Here is a 17,695-nt window from a genome sequence, read left to right on the forward strand (position 1 = left end):
TTTGTTATTATCACCATCATCATTATTCATAACATGGGGGTAGAGGTACTTGTTTTTAATGTGTAAAATCCAATTTTTAAAAGCATATTTCATTTTTTAAAGTAACATATTACATTAAAGCCTTTATACAGATTAACTTGTTATTCTCTTCTCAACCTAATGGTTTCATGAGTTATCAGATAATCTAGAAAGTGACAAAAATGTGACACTTTTATTGAGCAATTTATTTTTTGTCATAAACTTAACATAAACTTTTGTTAAGTAATTTTATTTATTTTTTAAAGTTTTTATTTTTTATTTTATTTTGTAAATAAATAAATCTATCTATCTATTTATTTATTTATTTATTGGCTGTGCTGGGTCTTCGTTGCTGCGCACGGGCTTTCTCTAGTTGCGGCAAGCAGGGGCTACTTTTCATTGCAGTGCGCAGGCTTCTTATTGTGGTGGCTTCTCTTTGTTGTGGAGCATGGGCTCTAGGCTCGTGGGCTTCAGTAGTTGTGGCACGTGGGCTCAGAAGTTGTGACTCGCGGACTCTAGAACGCAGGCTCAGTAGTTGTGGCGCACGGGCTTAGTTGCTTCACGGCATGTGGGATCTTCCCGGACCAGGGCTTGAACCCGTGTCTCCCGCATTGGCAGGTGGATTCTTAACCACTGCGCCACCAGGGAAGTCCCAGTAATTTTATTTTTAAAATAAAATGTCAGGTCAAATATTTGTCTTCTGATTGTCCCTTGGTGTTGCATTATTAATGGGTTTAAACAACTGTACTTACATATGTATTTACTACATACAAAAATACATAAACATTTTATGTGTTTTTAGAAGTGAATGTGCATAATTAGATTATGTTCTTTAACTTAGCCATTTTAGTGAAATAGAAATATTTATAAATGAAGTAATTAGGTTTTCCTGAACCTTTGATTCAGATTACCTTTTAAAACTCCTGTTTACATGGCAGTATTGATATTTGGAACAACTAGTGTATAGTTCAAGTAAATTTAATTTTTATTCTATTACTTAAGGTAGTATCTATCTAGATATAATCTTCTAGATTATAAAAAGTATCATTAGTGATCAGAAATTATTGATTAGTCCGAAAATTGCATGTATCAAATAGAGTTTAACTATAATCTCACTACCCAGTAATTGCTACTCTTAACATTTTAGTTTATTTCTATACAGACTTTTCAGTGCATAGATGTAACCACAGATGTGTATTTTTAAGAGGTTTTTAATGATACCTACCATTTTGTGACCTGCTTTTTTGGGTGCTTTCGATATTGTGACCATTTATCCAAGTTATATTATATTACAGATACTAAATGGCTGCTTAGTATTTCTTTGTATGGCTACAGTATGATTACATCTGTCCTCTATTTGCTGTCATTTAGATTATTTCCAAGTTTCCCCTAGTAAAATAGCACTTTCTTATTTTTACAAGAAAACAAGTGTCTAGGAATCTAGATCCATGGATCTTTTCTTTGCACTCTTATTAATAGTTTCCTTTTATTAACTGCTATTTGCAAAGCACTGTACCAGTATAGAAGATGTGTATTCTATATTTAATGATACAGCAACCTGTAGGTATTGTCTCTGTTATAGAAGAAACAGAGTGATTCAAACACTTGCCCAGGGTCATGTACTATGAGATGTGAATTGGACCTAAGTCTGCATGCAAAGAATGTGTGTTTATTTCTCTGTAGTATGTTCTGTCTTTATTTGTCTTTTATTAGAAAGTTTTGATAGAATATTTATGATTTTGTGGCATTGAAGTCTCTTGTGCCGAACTTGATATAGACACAGAGGCAAAGCAAAGCAGCTTGATGGTTATGTGTTCAGACCAACCAGTTAAAACCTTCATGTTCACTGATCATCCCCAACAGTGGCCTGTTACTTCACAGGTTATGTTTTGATCACCTGGTCAGGCAGGTAACTGTGTGAAATGGAGTATAATTTACTTACTGAACAAATTTTTGTCTGGTGGAGAGTGAGATTGGTAGCATTTTTGCATAGGAAAGATGCTTATTTTACAATATTAAGAAAACTGGTTTTACAGCTGACTTCATAGGCAAAAGGCATTCCTTTCTCTCCTCTCCCTTCTCCCAAATCTCATCTTCCCCATTTGATTAATATTGATTTATGTACACAGGTGGTGCCTCTGTAGTGCTAACTCAGAGATTTAGATTATCTTGTCATTTGGGGAATTGGAGTGTGGGTGTACACATGCACGCACACACACACACACACATACGGGGTATGGGATTTTATTAATAATGCAAATTATTTCCATTAAAACGTTTTGTAGGTGAGCAAACACTTGAAACAAAGTGTTCTGAAAAAAAAAAGCTGAAGAAATCAATTTGATGTTATAATAGCATTGATTGCAAAAACGGAAACTTTGGTCAATTTAGAAATCAACTTTTATCCCATAGCACCATTTATAGTTTTTTAGCTTTTGGTTTTTCCTGCACTATATAGCTGTTTTTGAGTGCTTTAGTTTTTAAGAAGCAGGACCAACATTAGGATTTATATGTGGTCATTAAGTTTAGTTTTCAGAAAATTATTTTTGCTTTTATTCTAACAGGATAGTTAACACTATTAAATGTACCATGTTAAAATCCTAAGTTGCAGATAGAGCACTGGAAATCGCTTGCTTTTGAGAGACTCATACAAATAGCTAGGAGTGGCACTAAATTGTACCTACATGATAATTTTTTTTTTAGAAATTATACATTTTTATCTTCATTGTAAAACAATTTGAAATCTATAAACAAAAAATTACTTCTAATCCGACTGGCCAGAGATACCATTGTTACTATCGTGTTTTACCATTGACTTTTTTTCTAATATATATGTGAATGTGTGTATGTATTAATAGTCCTCTGATTTAAGATACATGTGTTTTCATATTAAAGTGCTTTTTAATTTGCAGTGTATATTACATTCAGTGTGTAGGTTTATTATAGCATTTTTTTCTCGCTTTTTCTCCCGCTGAAGAACTGTAGTTAAGTTGAGCATCCTTAGAAGGCAGGAAGTATGTGTGTCCCAGCTCTTTACCTGTTATAGTCAGCATGACACTTCTGATTATCATAAACATATTGATTTGTGCTTTTTAGTAGAAATCATTTATCAGTTAGGTAAAAGATGTTTATGTTTAAAAGGTCTAGATAAAATAAAGGTATATTTGATTAAACATGTAATTACTTGCAGCATTCAACAGAAGGTGTCCGGTTGACCCCTCTGAATGACAGCAGCCTCGACCTGTCTATGGACAGTGATAACAGCATGTCTGTGCCTTCGCCGACCGGTGCTGCGAAGACCAGCCCGCTGCACAGTTCCGGCAGCTCTCAGGGGTAAGGAGCAAGGGGACGGAAGCCGAGTGGCTGTGTCAGTAACCCCTCCAGTTCCCTATGCTCAAATACCTACTGCCTGTGGTGAGCTGTAGGGTGTGCTAAGGAGAACCAGACAAGAGGGACAAGATCACCTTTCTGTCCTGGAGATGCTTATTACCTGTGTAGCAGGGGAAAAATATCTATGAAAAATAGTAGGGATCTTCTAAAGAAGGTGAGATTTATGTGGGCTGGTTTTAGGGGAAATTTCTTTTGAAGAATTAAGTGTCTTTTTAGGAACATTTAAAGCAGCTAAACATTTTTATTTCGAAAGAAAAACATGGCAATGTTGGCAAAAATTAAAACACAAAAAGCCATGTTTATCTTTAACTTCCATAAATCTTTATAGTGTTATCATTGCAGATTTATTTTTTAATGGATATACTACTGTATTTTCAAAGGGAGCTGTTTATTATAGATTCTGGGGGTACTGCTATTATTTTAAATTGTGAGGGTTATGCCCATCCCTTTGTTCAATGAGTTGATACTTAAACCATGAACACTTTTATGAATGCATGTTATATTTTAATGTTTTGAAAAAAGCAGTTTTAAAAATTAGATTGTTAAAGTGTAACCAATGGCAAAGATGAAGGTTGGGATGAATCTTTGGATTCGTATGAAATAGAACGTGCCGAGGTGCAGTAGATGATGGATTTAGTTTTCTTCTCTTGGGCTTTGAATGTGTGATGTGTTTTTAGACCAGTCATACATAACCTGAAGACTTTAGGCATCAAAGTGGCCCCTAAATCTTGTAGTTTTAAAACAATTCTTCATTTGTACAGCATTAACTTCCAGATTTTTATTTTTAATGGTTTCATCATCTTTTTTTGAGTGAAGAAGCAAAAATTTTAATAAGAATTTTGGGAGTTGTATAAAAGCCTTTCTGTACTTTTGAGTTTGTGCACATGAATGTAAAATAGATGTGTATTTGCTCAACAAATACTGAGTATTTATTATGTACTAGCTGCTTTGCTATTTCAGGTTTTCTCCTGAATCTGTGGTTGTTCTCTGACTAGTTCATCTTTTCTGTTTAATCGTTAGATGTTTGTGCCTTTCAGGGCTCTCTCGTCAGTCCTTTATGCCTTCTTTGTATTCTTGCGGGTGTGGTATCACCCACTCGCATGACCTCATTTACTTCCATATACCAGTGAGCTCCAGAGCTCTGTGGAGCTTTGTGAATGTCATGTATGCACCAAAAATCTAAGTCCTCTAGTTTTGCCCACCTTTTCATGGCATCATCATTCAACAGTTGGAGTTGAATAAGCTGTAGTTGAAGGAGACTGAATAACCACAGAGGACTTTTCGCTGTTTTCTTTCAGGAGATAATAAAAATGAGATTATTTAAACGCTAATGTATAGGATTTATTTGCGACAGAAAAGTTGAATAGATAGGACAGTGAAGGAGGGGTGATTTGAGTTTCCTGAGATGGCAGGAGTGAGTGGGATCCAGAACATTGAAGGAGGGCTTGGGTTTTGAGATCCTTTGTTGTTTATCTGGGCCACTGGATGGGCTTTTAGGGTTTCATGAACCTTTACGTTTTGTATGCAGAAACTTATTTCTAATTCTCAGACCATTTTCTTCTTTACAGCTTTTGATCATATTTTCTTATATCCCAAATCATTTAAGTCAGTTACCCCAAGTCAAATAAGAACAGATTTTTTTTAGCTGTTCTGTCAAATACGTTAGTCATTAGCCACATGCGGCAGTTTAAACTTAATTAATATTAAATGAAATTAAACATTCCATTTCCCACTAGTTCTATTTCAAGTGTAGGGTAGCTACATCTGTATAGTGGCCACCATATTGGGTAGCGTAGATATAGGTCTTAGTTATAGGAAGTTCTGTTGACTAGCACTGCTTTAGAATGTTTCTGTGCTTTTGATTGTTGATTATATTTTATGAAATAAAGTTAGTTACTGATGTATATATACGTATGAGAAGTAAAACTAAAGAATCTTTTACTTTAGAGAATAACTTCTGCACATACTACATTTTATTATTGAATTTTATACATCTCTCTTTGCTTTTTTCACTTTTTAATTTTTTCCCCATTTTTAGCAGAAACAGTCCTGCTCCAGCTGTAACAGCAGCATCTGTGACCAACATACAGGCTACTGAAGTTTCTGTGCCACAAGTAAATTCCAGTGAAAGCTCAGGGGGTAAGGAGATGGACGGATTTGAAAATGCTTGCATTATGTTTGGTTGTAGCCTTCATCTTGAAAGATGGCTTTGTTAAGTAGCTTGAATTCAGTTTTTTAATACCATGTTATGATTTACCTGTAAACTTATGAATAAAATAAAAAAGCTTTACTTGTAACTTGATGTTGATATGATTTAACTTTTATGTATTTATGTACTTACTACTTAGGTACATCGAGTGAAAGCATTCCTCAAACTGCCACACAACCAGCCATTTCATCACCACCAAAGCCTACGGTCTCCAGAGTTGTTTCTTCAACACGTCTGGTAAACCCACCACCAAGACCTTCAGGAAATGCAGCAACAAAGACACCTAATCCTATAGTAGGAGTCAAGAGGACATCCTCACCTCATAAAGAGGAGAGTCCCAAGAAAACCAAAACAGAAGAGGTATCTATATATTAGTTAGCCATGGGAATACCACCTTACCTGATTTAAAATCCAGTGGAAGAAAACCTTTGTGAGCCCAAGTTGAGAGGCAGCATGGAGGAAAGCTTTTAGATTATTTTTAGGTAGTGCTTTAGTACCATAGTTCTTTTCACCCTTTCCTACTCTTTTCAGTGTCTAACTCTTTCATAAAGCTGTGTTTCTTGTTTAAATTTCTATAGCATGTCTAGGCTGTAACACAACTTAGCATGGATTTACATCTCATCTGAATTTATTATTCTCTCATAACTGTATCTTTCATGTGTACCAATTCTTTGGTGTCCCCTTTGGACACAGTTTTTTGCTTCTTTGATCCAGGTAGAGTTTTGGAGCTTCTACACTGTACTTGGTATTACGGGGTCACTGAATATGAGAGGTTCTCAGGGAATTCTTATTGAATGACTGACCATAAGCTGCGAAGTCAGATTAGTTTTGGTACCTTGAATGATTATATCCTCCAACCCTTCAGGAAATTTTCTAACAATACTTCCACTTTTTATAGTGGCTGGTTTACCTTGTCTAAGTCTCAGATAGTTTTAGGAAACCCATTAAAAGTGTACACTGATTTTGATGTTTGTCTTAAAATAGAAGTAGCCTTATAACACACTTTCATTGTTCCCTGGAGTCACTCTCATTGTGTTTTTCTATTAATTAAACTTTCACCATTGTCCAAGAGATGTTAGCCCAAAAAACACCAATTTTGTTGTGATTTTTGGTTGATAATTTTTTATTTAGGAACTTACACATTACATGAAAGTTTCTTTAGAATGGTGGAAAAAACTAGGTATCTTATGCAGTGTTTTGATTTTTAATAGTGAAAGATTATTGTCTTTATAAGTATTACTCCTAGCTTATTCTGAATCCTTTTGTTTTAGATTTTTTTGGAAACAGTCACTGTTAACTAAACATGAATAATTTAATGAATTTTGTCACTCTGATGTTGCTAAGTGAGAATGAAAAATGGGCATAGTATATCATATCTTACACCATGTATTCTGAAATACATTTGTCTCTGTAATTATCTCTTAAGGCAGTGATTTTCAACCTCAGTTGTACATCAGAATTAGTTTTTCAGGGTTTGTTGTTTTTTTTTTTTTTTTTTTAAATACAGATTTTAGGGCCTCCTCCAGATACACTGAATCAGATTCTCCAGGCCTAGTAATCTTTTATTAAAAGCCCCCGTTCTACATGATTGTGTTGTACAGCAACCTAAGAATGTAGTTTTGGTCTAACGCCACTTTCTGTTTATTGATATTTTTTGGGAGTTGTCAGAGCATTTCAGAATTCACATTTCTTTTTGCCTTAGTAAGGTATATGTAAGCATAACTCTAGCTACCTGTCATTCTGTTTCCTTAATGTTAATGGCTTCATTCCTTACCCTGTGAGAGTTCCAAAATGTATATCAGTACAATGCTTGTAATTTCGTTTGCACTTACCTTGGTAGAAAACACTCATGTTTCATGTCTAGTTTAGAGAGGCAATAGGAATATAGGATTTTTTAACTTAGTACAGAAAAATTTAAATATGCACAAGAGAATCATTTCATGTACCCATGTACCCATCATGCAATTTCAGGTATAGTGAATTCAGCCACTATACCCTTAATTATTTTTCCTTTCCATTTCCCCTGTACTTGAATTATTTAGATGCAAAATCGAGACTTCAGTCACATCATTTCCTTAGTATTTTTAAAATCATGTATCTAAAAGATAATAATTACAAAGAGAAAAGTATAAACAAAGTAAACCCACCTAAAAAAATGAACAATTCATTAATATCAAATATCTAGTCAGGGCTCAAATGTCCCTGATTATGTCATTGATATTTTTTTTTAATAGTTTTTATTTGTTCAAATCTGTAAGTAAATTAAGATCCTTGATTCATGTTTCTTAAGTATCTTTAAAAATATAGGTTCATCACTCCCCGCCCCCTGCCCCCAGTAATTTTCTGTCCTATGTATTTTCTCACAGTTTGAGTCCTGCTTATGGCAGCTCCATGGAGTTGACTAACAAAAATAGAATTTTAAGATATGGAAGGGATCTTAGGATTTTAGGTTATCTCATAGACTAATCTCCTCCTTTCCCAGAAGAACTTGAGGTTCAATAGCTTTCCTGTTTATAAAGCTAATTAAAGTCAGAGCCAGGATTAGAACCCAGGCCTAAATCTCATGGTGCTAAAGTTGAAGATTATTACAAATATTCTGATTTTGAAGGTCTCCTACTGGGTCATTCATTCTCTGTTAATGATTACTTGGTATTAGAAATGTTAGTAAACCAGAAAGAAACACTGGTCCTACTCAATTAATAATATACTAACATGTATATAGATAGGAGAGTTTCAGGTATTGTCAAGTACTTTAGTTCTACGTAATTTTTATCACATACTAAAGCTTTTCAAATACATATAGATGGTAGAAATGTAAAATAAAAATAGAAAAAAAGTTTGCCTTGTCACCTGAATTATATGGCTAAATGATGCTATATGTATATATATATTTAAAATTATGGCATATTTCAAACATGTACAAAATTGTAATGAACAAGTTACATTTACATCACTTAGCTTTAATGGTTAACAACTCAAGGCCAGTCTTCTTTCATCTATAAATCTACTCCCTTTCCCATTGTTATGAAGCAAATCCCAGGCATGTCATTTCAACCATAAATATTTCAAAAACACATCTACAGTATATTATCACCATATATATTTGTGTGTGATATATATATCGGTACATATACTGATCGGTGTATATATACACCGATCAGTATATGCACCGATATTAATAATGATTCCATAGTGTCACATATCCAGTCGGTATTGAAATTTGCCCAGTTGTAACTTACGTTACTATTTTTTAAGTTTGTATGTTTGCAGGATACAAATAAAGTTCTTATGGGAATTGGTTGATATTGGTGTTAAATCTTTTCTACTCTGTAGGTTAGCCGTGGTTTCTATGTCTTGTTTTAAAGCCACATTTAAAATTAAATTTTAGTTCTGCCTAGTAAAGAGAGCAGAGAAGTTAGTGCCAAAATTGTTTTTCTTAAGAAAGTGATGTTTATTGCAAGTCACTGCAGGAATGGGAAAGTATAACCATTTTTGGTTTCCCATTTCCCCTCTTTACCAAGAAAATATGTTGTTTGTTTTAAATAGCATTATAATAAATCAAAAAAATAAGACCTGAGGAGAACATTTTTCAGACCTCCTTCAGGATGTTAATAAGACTTACTAAGCCAGGGGGATTCTGTGGTCAAGTTCAGGAAAGTTACAGAGAAGATTCTTTCTAGAACTTCTCAGAACCTTTTATGTGCTGATGTGTGTGCATCTCCCAGAAAGGGGGTGATACTATTCCAAGTTCCTAAGTTGTTTGATCAAGGAACTCTTTTTTTTCTCTTCCTTACAAAAAATATTTTATGAACTTAGTGGTTTGGGGAATATACTTCAGGTGGTGATGATCAACAATAACAGTTTTCCTCGTGTTCTTTTTTAAAATTTTGGTAGAAACTGAAGCCAAATTGGTTAACATGAAAAAAAAATTTTAAGTGAACCAGTAACCTATTTTAAGGACATACTTGATCGATCTTACAGGTTAATTATTTTTATACTTAAAAAATTTTTATAAATTAAAGCATTGATTGGCAAATAATCTAAATTTTCATTTTAGAGAATAAAGCTTTTTTTTTTAAAAACAGGATGAAACAAGTGAAGATGCTAACTGTCTTGCTTTGAGTGGACATGATAAAACAGAAACAAAGGTATACTAATTTAGCCTCGGAATACGTACGCAATTAAGAGTACAGAAGATGTGATAGAAATGTCTTTACAATGTTGCACTGTATTTCCTTCTTATAGGTTTTAGGTTTTCAGTACTGTTTTTAGAGAAGTGTTTGTCCCTTTTTAATGTTAATTTATAGCACTGAAATTTAATTCCTCAAGTGTATGAGGTCCTACTAGATGCGGGGTTATCTGGTGGATACTAAATGGAGTAGAGTGATGAGTGAGATGCTCCTGTTTTTAATGGAACTTACATTTAAGTAGAGAAGAGAAGAGGTGGACGTGGCTAGTTACGTTATCAGAGAAGAAGTAATTGAAGATGGTGGGGGTGGCGAGAGGCAAGACTGCAGAATTAGCAAAGGCTTCATAGAAGGAAGACATAGGATTTGGGGTAGGACAAGATGAGAAGTTTATCTCACTATTGGGGTGAGAGTGTGGTATGTTTAGAGAACCAGTTTTTGGCACACAGTTCTGGCTAGAAGCTGTGGCGCAAGGGGCTTGAATCAAGGTAAATGGGATGGGAAAGATTGGTTTAGCCAAAGTATTAGACTTTGAACATCATTTTTTCAGAAACTGAAATGTACTGAAGACTTTTAACTTTTTTCTCCTTGTTGTAGAAAAATTGGAAATCTTCCTCCTTTCCCCAAATTATCCTGATTTCCATGATAGATATTTTAGCAAGTATTCTTCTGGTGTCTTTATAGATTTTGTGTGTGCATATATACCAGTGCGTTTTGCTTTCAAATCTTTATTCACTCTGTAAACCAAGAAAAACTGTTCATGCCATTGCATAATCGACCAATATTACTAATAGCTGCATAGAATGCTGTCTTAAGGCTGTTACCATATTTTATTCAACCAGTTCCCTATTGTTAGCAATTGTTTCTGTTAAAAAAGGAAGTTGCCCTTTTCTGCTGTAATGTTGGCTGTAGCTAAATACCTGCCATCCGTTTATGTTTATTTTATTAGGATAAATTAATGAAAGAGGAATTACTGGTACAAATAGATGCTTTTAAAACTTAATATGTATTGCTAAGTTGTGCTTCAGAGAGACTGCAGTCTTCCATTTCTAGTACACTGTTTACCCTTTTCAATTTCATAGGAGAAATTTGGTATTTCATTGTTTTATTATTATATAGTTTTATAGAAATTCAAATTTTTGTATGTTTATTTTCATTTGTTGTGTGTGTATATGTATTATTTTTGGGCACTGCTTTAAAAAAGGTTAGAGCAGTGGAATGACAACAGTTTACCCTGTATTTTCTGATGATTCTTAGAGTAGAATCAGTGCACTGGTTATTGAGAAGGGGAAGAGAAACCAAAAGGAAGGAGAAATGTTTTAGAGACATTTTCTACTTTTAATTAAAGGCCTGGGAGCAGTTTTTGTGCTTCTGGGTAATTTTATTTAATAATACTGAATGGGTTTTATTTTTTTCACATAGCTAAAGCTGAGCTTGGGTTTATATTCTGCTAATTATTGTCTGGGCAACGTTTTATAATATGCATGTACGTGTCTTTAATTAGTGCTTGTTTACAACGTCCAAGTTGGAGTTGGTTGGAAAGTCATGAGATATTTTGACCATGCCTTATAAGGTTTAAGCAGGCGAATAGAAATTTATGTGTATCTGAAATGGTTAAGTAACCTACGAGGCTTTTTTTGATGATTAACCCTTTGATGATGATAGATGATTTTGTAATGTAGTCACGTCTTTCTCTTGATCCCTCCTGTCTTCCAATTTGTCTTTTTTATTAGCCACCAAACCCAGTTATGTTCTTTTATCCTTTTTTAAGTCTCTTTCCTCCCCCGTCCTCTTTGTCTCACAGGAACAACTTGATACAGAGACAAGTACAACTCAATCAGAAACCATTCAGACAGCGGCTTCTCTGTTGGCCTCTCAGGTACTAAGTGCAAAAAGCAAGGAGAATTTTATAAATGTTGTTAAGATTAGTGTTGTATAATGAATGAAAATGAGCATATACAGAAGTTTAATAAAGTTATCTTTGTGGAAGTTAATTGCTAGCCTGCAGATGTGTTTATTGTATTCAAAGGCGGAGCACTGGATATGATGGAGACGTTCTTTTGCACTGTCAGGATGCTAACTCATCCCCTTCCATATTGTTTGATGTCGCAAACCACTTAAATCCTCACTGCACGATGTGTAGTCTTCACGTAGAGGTTTTGTTTGTAGGTCAGAGAGTGAAATTTAAATTAGAACTTAAAACCATTCTTCATGGATTTTTTTTAAAATACCTTTTAATTTTCAAAATGTGCTTCTTCTGCCTCACTTTTCACGTCCGATTTTCAATTATTAATTTAGTGTAATCCATAGTTCTTTAAAATTATTTTTTCATTTGTCCTAGAAATTCTACTTGTGACAGTCCCTTGCATACAGTAGGCACCTGGACTCTTTTCATTGATTTGTGAACCTTCATTTTGTTTGTGAAATGATTGTTTTCTTCTTGAATCCTTTCAAATTGAATGTACTCCAGAGTCTGGTCAAACTCTGACATAAAGTAAATATTTTCTTTAAGTAGACATTAAACTGGTTAACCTCTACAAAATAACTGAGATGACAGCTGCTGCCCAGCGATGCTGCTGAACTGATGATACAGTGGTACTGTGCTGCTTTGTGGTTCAGAGTTATTTTAATGTGATCGTTTTACAACGTGTTTTTGCTGGCTGTTAACATTCATAGTCCCTAGTGATGTAAATATTATGACTACTTTCTGAAATGTCTTTTATTTTCATAGCCTTTATCTAATAAAAATTTTGTGGGGCGGAGTAACTCCCAACAACATTAGGAAGTGTTGTGCTTGATACTGATACATGGACAAACTTGTTTGTCAAACTGAAGTTCTGGGGTTGTAATTGCATGCCTTTTGGTTTGCCACATTAATCTCTAGGGAACTATTTTCATAGTTTGTCTTATTGACTTCATCGCTATCATGATTTGTACCCGTGGGTGTTTGCCTTTTAGATATTTTTATAAGGAATTAGAATTTTCTTTCTAATGAAAAGATCCCTAGAGCCATTGAGAGAAAAATCACCCAGTTATATAATATAAAAGGAATGATTATATTGATTTAAAAAGTTTTTAAAAAATACATCCCTATATTTGGTGATATAAGGGGCATATTTATTTCTGGGGAGGTGATTATAATATTGTGACTATGTCTAACAATGAATCCTTGTTTTGAGATAAACTTGAAATATTTACAGATGAAATGATAGGATCTCTGGGATTTGCTTCAGAATAATCTGGGAGTGAAGGTGGGAGGACTGTGGATTGGCTTTGATTTGACAGTTGATGAAGTTGGATAACGAATACATAGGCATTTGTTATATAATGCTCTATTTTTGTGTATGTTTGGAATTTTCCATAATAAAACACTTAAAAATGCCATCTCTATGGTTTTGGATGTTAAAGAAAGCTTTGTGATTTAATTGTTTTTAACATAATAAAACCTCCCTAAACTTTGAATAATCAAATTATTGCTCAGTTGTGTAGATTTAATTTTTAATTGACAGGGTCAGAAAATAATACATTCACTACTGTTAACTGCTACGGCTGCTCCTGGGTGTAAGGTGAACTTTAAGTATTCTCCCACATGGGGGTGCTCCAGTGCCAGTTAATATTGCAGCTGTTAGTGTTATTACAAGTGAACATAACTTAGCATGAACTTAATAAGTCTGTTATAGGTGGTTGTTGGGGGAGTGTGTTTATTAAAGCTGTATTTGAAATTCGTTCTTGTATATTTGCTAAAATATTACTAAAGTATTGCTACTTATTTGAAAATTTCTACGAGTGTTAGAACAAACAATTTCATAGTAATAGGCATGTTTATTTACACTCCATTTTGAAAACATTTTAGAGTGTTTTTCTTTAAATTTTTAATAGTTATGATAAGGTCTTATCCATTTCTTAGGAAGTAAAGCAGTGGCAAGTAAATCTCATTGTCAAGTTATAGTACTTTGAACAATGTTGTGTTCTTTGCTTTTATTCTCAGAAAACATCCAGTACAGACCTTTCTGATATCCCTGCTCTCCCTGCAAATCCTATTCCTGTTATCAAGAATTCAATAAAACTGAGATTGAATCGGTAAAAACAACCTCAGGGGTCCATAAACAATATCTGCCAACTCAACCTGTTGTCTTCAAATGCTAAAAAAGGAGAATGGAGGGTACAAGACTAGACATGACTGAAAATGGATTTAGGTTTTTTTTGTGACCTCCCTTACTGGGCTAATCAGCACTTGATCGGAAGTCCAGGTTAGTATGTGAAGCCAGGAGTACTATTATTATTGTGTTAGCAACAGTTGCATTAACTATTTCAAAAAATTACTGCCTTTAAAAAAAAAAAAAAAAAACCTCAAGCTATATTTGTATTCATAATTGACATCTGGACTGGGTTTATGTTTGCTGCATTGTTTGGAAAATTTGCAATACAAACTGGCATAAGAATTCCTTATTCTGATGATGCACTTTTATGTATTTTTTTTAAATTAGAAAGTAGAACTAATTTTAGATTTTCAGCTTGATGGATTTTCATTTTTTCCTGAAGAATTTCCTTTACCATTAGTCTTCAATTTGGATGCCATTGTGCAGTGGTGTACTGTTATACTTCAGAGAAAGGATAAGAGTACATCTAGTTCAGTCCTTATGAGGTAGCTGTAACCTTTAAAAATGAAATGTCAACTCTAGGGTATATATTTGACATTGAAAGAATAATTAGGAGATACTTCATTTTGATGGGGTCATGATTAAGAAATGCTATATTGGTTTTATTTATAGAATTGTTTAGAGTGCATACAAATCAGTGATCAGCCAACGAATATTTTTCTTTGAGCTTGTTAAAGCTCCATATTCTTTTGCCTTCAATATCTTGTCTTTGAAACAAAGGTTTCGCTCCCTCCCCGTTCTTTTTCTTTTCCCCTTTTTGCTTGTATGCATAAGGTAGGACTTCTTTCATAAAAACAAAATGCCAGTATTTTCTTAAGCCATGCTGTGAAACCAGTGACCCTGTGGCCACATGGCGCAGAACACTAAATTTTGGTCCCATGGCTGAAATTTTAGGGTGACTAAAAATAATGCCTGTGAAACATGATATCTATCTTGGACGGCCATTAGATCTCTAAATATGAGGAATTTTGTACACTCCACACAACTCCTGTCTATAGTAAAGTTGATTTTCAATTTTAAACATGTGGGCAAAAAGGCATTTTCTCCAAGAATTTTAAACGAATTTTTATTTTTAAATGGTTGACCAAAATTTGTCAGTAAATTTTACATGTAGAAACATTTAAAAATCATTTCTAGCAAGCACTTGACATCTAGTCAGCTCTCTACTCCTTTTTTCGTTTTGTTTTATCCTATCAATAAATAATTCCACATAATTAAGCAGCAGAGCATTCATCTTTACAGAATATGAGGGATGCCAGATGTTGATAAGCTTAGTTATTCTTTCTTAATCTGGACAAAGCAAACCTAACAGATTTTTCTGATAAGCATGTTTTATGAATCCTCCATTGTGCTCCATTCTATCACACGTGCATTTTTCATGTTAAACTGCAATTACTTAAACTCTTCCCCTATCCTTCTAAATTAATTTTCCGAAGTTGGAGTGTAGTCTTTTCCCCCTTAGGCTATGCATTAATTGAGGCTTTCTTTTCACCATCCTTTGTAATGTCTAGTATACAGTATTTCTACTTCCCACATCTTTGCTCTGCACAGTCACCTTGCCCTTCCTCCTACCACCTAAGAAGAAAAGATGGTCAGACTAACAGGTGAAGTCTACAAGGTGTCTGTGTGTTCTGTGTAGCTTCAGAGTTAGATTGAAATTGCCAGGCACAGATTTAGTCTTGTCATTTTGTTTACACATTGGGGAAAAAGAATTCAGTTTATTAAATGTTTCATGTAACTGCACCCAAGTTTTGCCAAGCTGGGAACTTGGACCTTTTCTGTGTAGTGACTTTTTAATTCTAGTTTTCATAACTTGGAGATCAGACTGTTGCTTTCGCATGATGTACGTAGTGTCTCATGACTGGAGTTTGCTTTGTTTTATAGTATCTGTACTCCTTGTATTTTTCAAGAGCTATTTTGTAAACAGATGATGTATTTCTCCATTGAAAACACAATAAAAAAAAAAAAACAGCACAATCCCACAGTTGGCTGGTTTCTTTTGACTGTTTTTGTTTTTTTCAGTGATATTATTATTCTACTTGTAAGTTATAGCTCTAAGTGAAGATTTGCGGAAGAGTTTACTTTGGTTACATTTAGAAGAGATCTATATCTGGTTAATTGTGCCGTTAGCAACAGCCTAGTGTTAATTGATATCTCACATAATCAGGTATTTGTTTTTCATATAATTGATCATTAGGGAGGAAAACATGAATGTAGTACTTAATAATTAACTTTTAACGGACCCACCCTCCAAAATATTTATTCTGTTTATATAGACAGTGTATCTTTTCTTTGTATTTATTCCACACATGTAGACAGTGTACTGTTGATGTGCTTCCTTTACAGAGCTGGTGGTTTTCAAAGCAGTTGGTGCTGTATCTCCAATGTCAGCAGGTGGCACTGTTGTTTTTCAGTGAATTTAGGATCCTATGTTTCTCATTTTACTAAACGCAAATCAGATTCTACATTTCTTAAACCCTTAAATGGTCAACATACTTAACTATGGGTTAGGAATGAACTGCTCTGTATGCATGTGATGGCCAGCTTTTGAGTGTGGTTATCTTAAATGCTTTGAATGGAGGGATGGACCTCCTTATGTTAGGTTATTTCAAGGGACGTGCAATTCTGCATATTTTCATTCCTGAAATTCCAAATTCTAATACCTTTACTATATGTAAAAATATATGACTGCAATGTAGAATAACCTTTTATTAAAATAACATTTAACTTTTGGGACTATTCAGTAAAAGGGAAAATATTGTAAAAATTACCCTTGACGCCATTGTTAACACCTACAGAATAGAGCTTGCCATACTTCCTCTACTTTGACAGACACCTAAACATGGGAATGAATATCACAACTTTCTGAGTTTTATCACCCACATAGACTTTTGGCATTTCATAGATCTTGCTGAATTAGTAAAATGATAATTGAAAGTTGTGTTTTGTGGCTTTGGGTATATTCTGGAATAAAGTTTGTATTTTTCTAATTAACACCTCTTTTTTTCTCCACACAGAAAAATGTTCTAGAGCTCTGCGTAGTATTAATTCTGGCTGCACTCAAGGTGGCAATAAATGATCAGCAGCTCCAAGTAGTAATTGATAAACGAAAAGATAAATCATTAATACACACAAACTTGTAGACCAAGCCCTGGAAATATTAACTGTTAGTGCACTTCAGTGCATTTAAACAAAAAGATAAACTGTTTACCTAAAAAGGCATTGAACAATCCTTTGGTTATACTTTTGCCTATTTTAATTCTAATAAAAGAATAGTACAAGGAAAATTAGTTGCCTTTTAGCCTGTATTGTATGTTTTGCTTTTTTTTTAAAATTCTCCACTCTGTTTCTCTTCTGTTAGCTTTTCTTCAAACCAGAATCACAAATGGATGCTGTCTCAATGCAGACCTGAACTTGGCAAGTGAAATATTAAGCGTGTTCTATAATAAACATGACCTTCAGTCATATAGAGAGAAGTGGTCTGTTTAATTCTGTGTGATATCCGTTTCTCATTTGTAGAATCAGTTTATTCATCCTTTCTCCGTACTCATCAGTTTAAAAATTCTTGTGACATTTTATATAGCTTTATTGGCACCAAGAAAGATGGCATCAATATTTCTGAGCCATGTATTTTGGAAGTGATTGTATGTACTTAATTCTAGAAGTGATTTCATATACTTGGGAAGTCATTTAAACTTCTGCTTTTTTTCCTTAGAGACATGCTTTTGTCT

The 17,695-nt window shown here is 34.0% G+C and overlaps 1 protein-coding gene across 6 annotated transcripts in view; it reads left to right on the plus strand.

The window, feature by feature from the left end:
* PAPOLA (poly(A) polymerase alpha) overlaps window positions 1–17,431 on the plus strand; it is a 60,937-nt gene extending 43,506 nt beyond the window's left edge. For 4 of the 6 annotated variants that reach the window (XM_028165598.2, XM_057541904.1, XM_057541906.1 and 1 more), the window contains 6 exons: window positions 3,209–3,351; window positions 5,447–5,547; window positions 5,757–5,977; window positions 9,703–9,765; window positions 11,609–11,683; window positions 13,793–17,431. In XM_028165598.2, coding sequence (XP_028021399.1) covers window positions 3,209–3,351; window positions 5,447–5,547; window positions 5,757–5,977; window positions 9,703–9,765; window positions 11,609–11,683; window positions 13,793–13,888 — 699 coding nt within the window. In that variant the 3' untranslated portion in view covers window positions 13,889–17,431. The remainder of the gene's footprint in view (window positions 1–3,208; window positions 3,352–5,446; window positions 5,548–5,756; window positions 5,978–9,702; window positions 9,766–11,608; window positions 11,684–13,792) is intronic. The other 2 variants (XM_028165599.2, XM_028165600.2) reach the window with 2 other exon arrangements.
* Window positions 17,432–17,695: the final 264 nt, after the last annotated feature.

The sequence above is a fragment of the Balaenoptera acutorostrata genome, chromosome 3 (genome assembly GCF_949987535.1).
Source record: "Balaenoptera acutorostrata chromosome 3, mBalAcu1.1, whole genome shotgun sequence".
Taxonomy (NCBI): Eukaryota; Metazoa; Chordata; class Mammalia; order Artiodactyla; family Balaenopteridae; genus Balaenoptera; species Balaenoptera acutorostrata.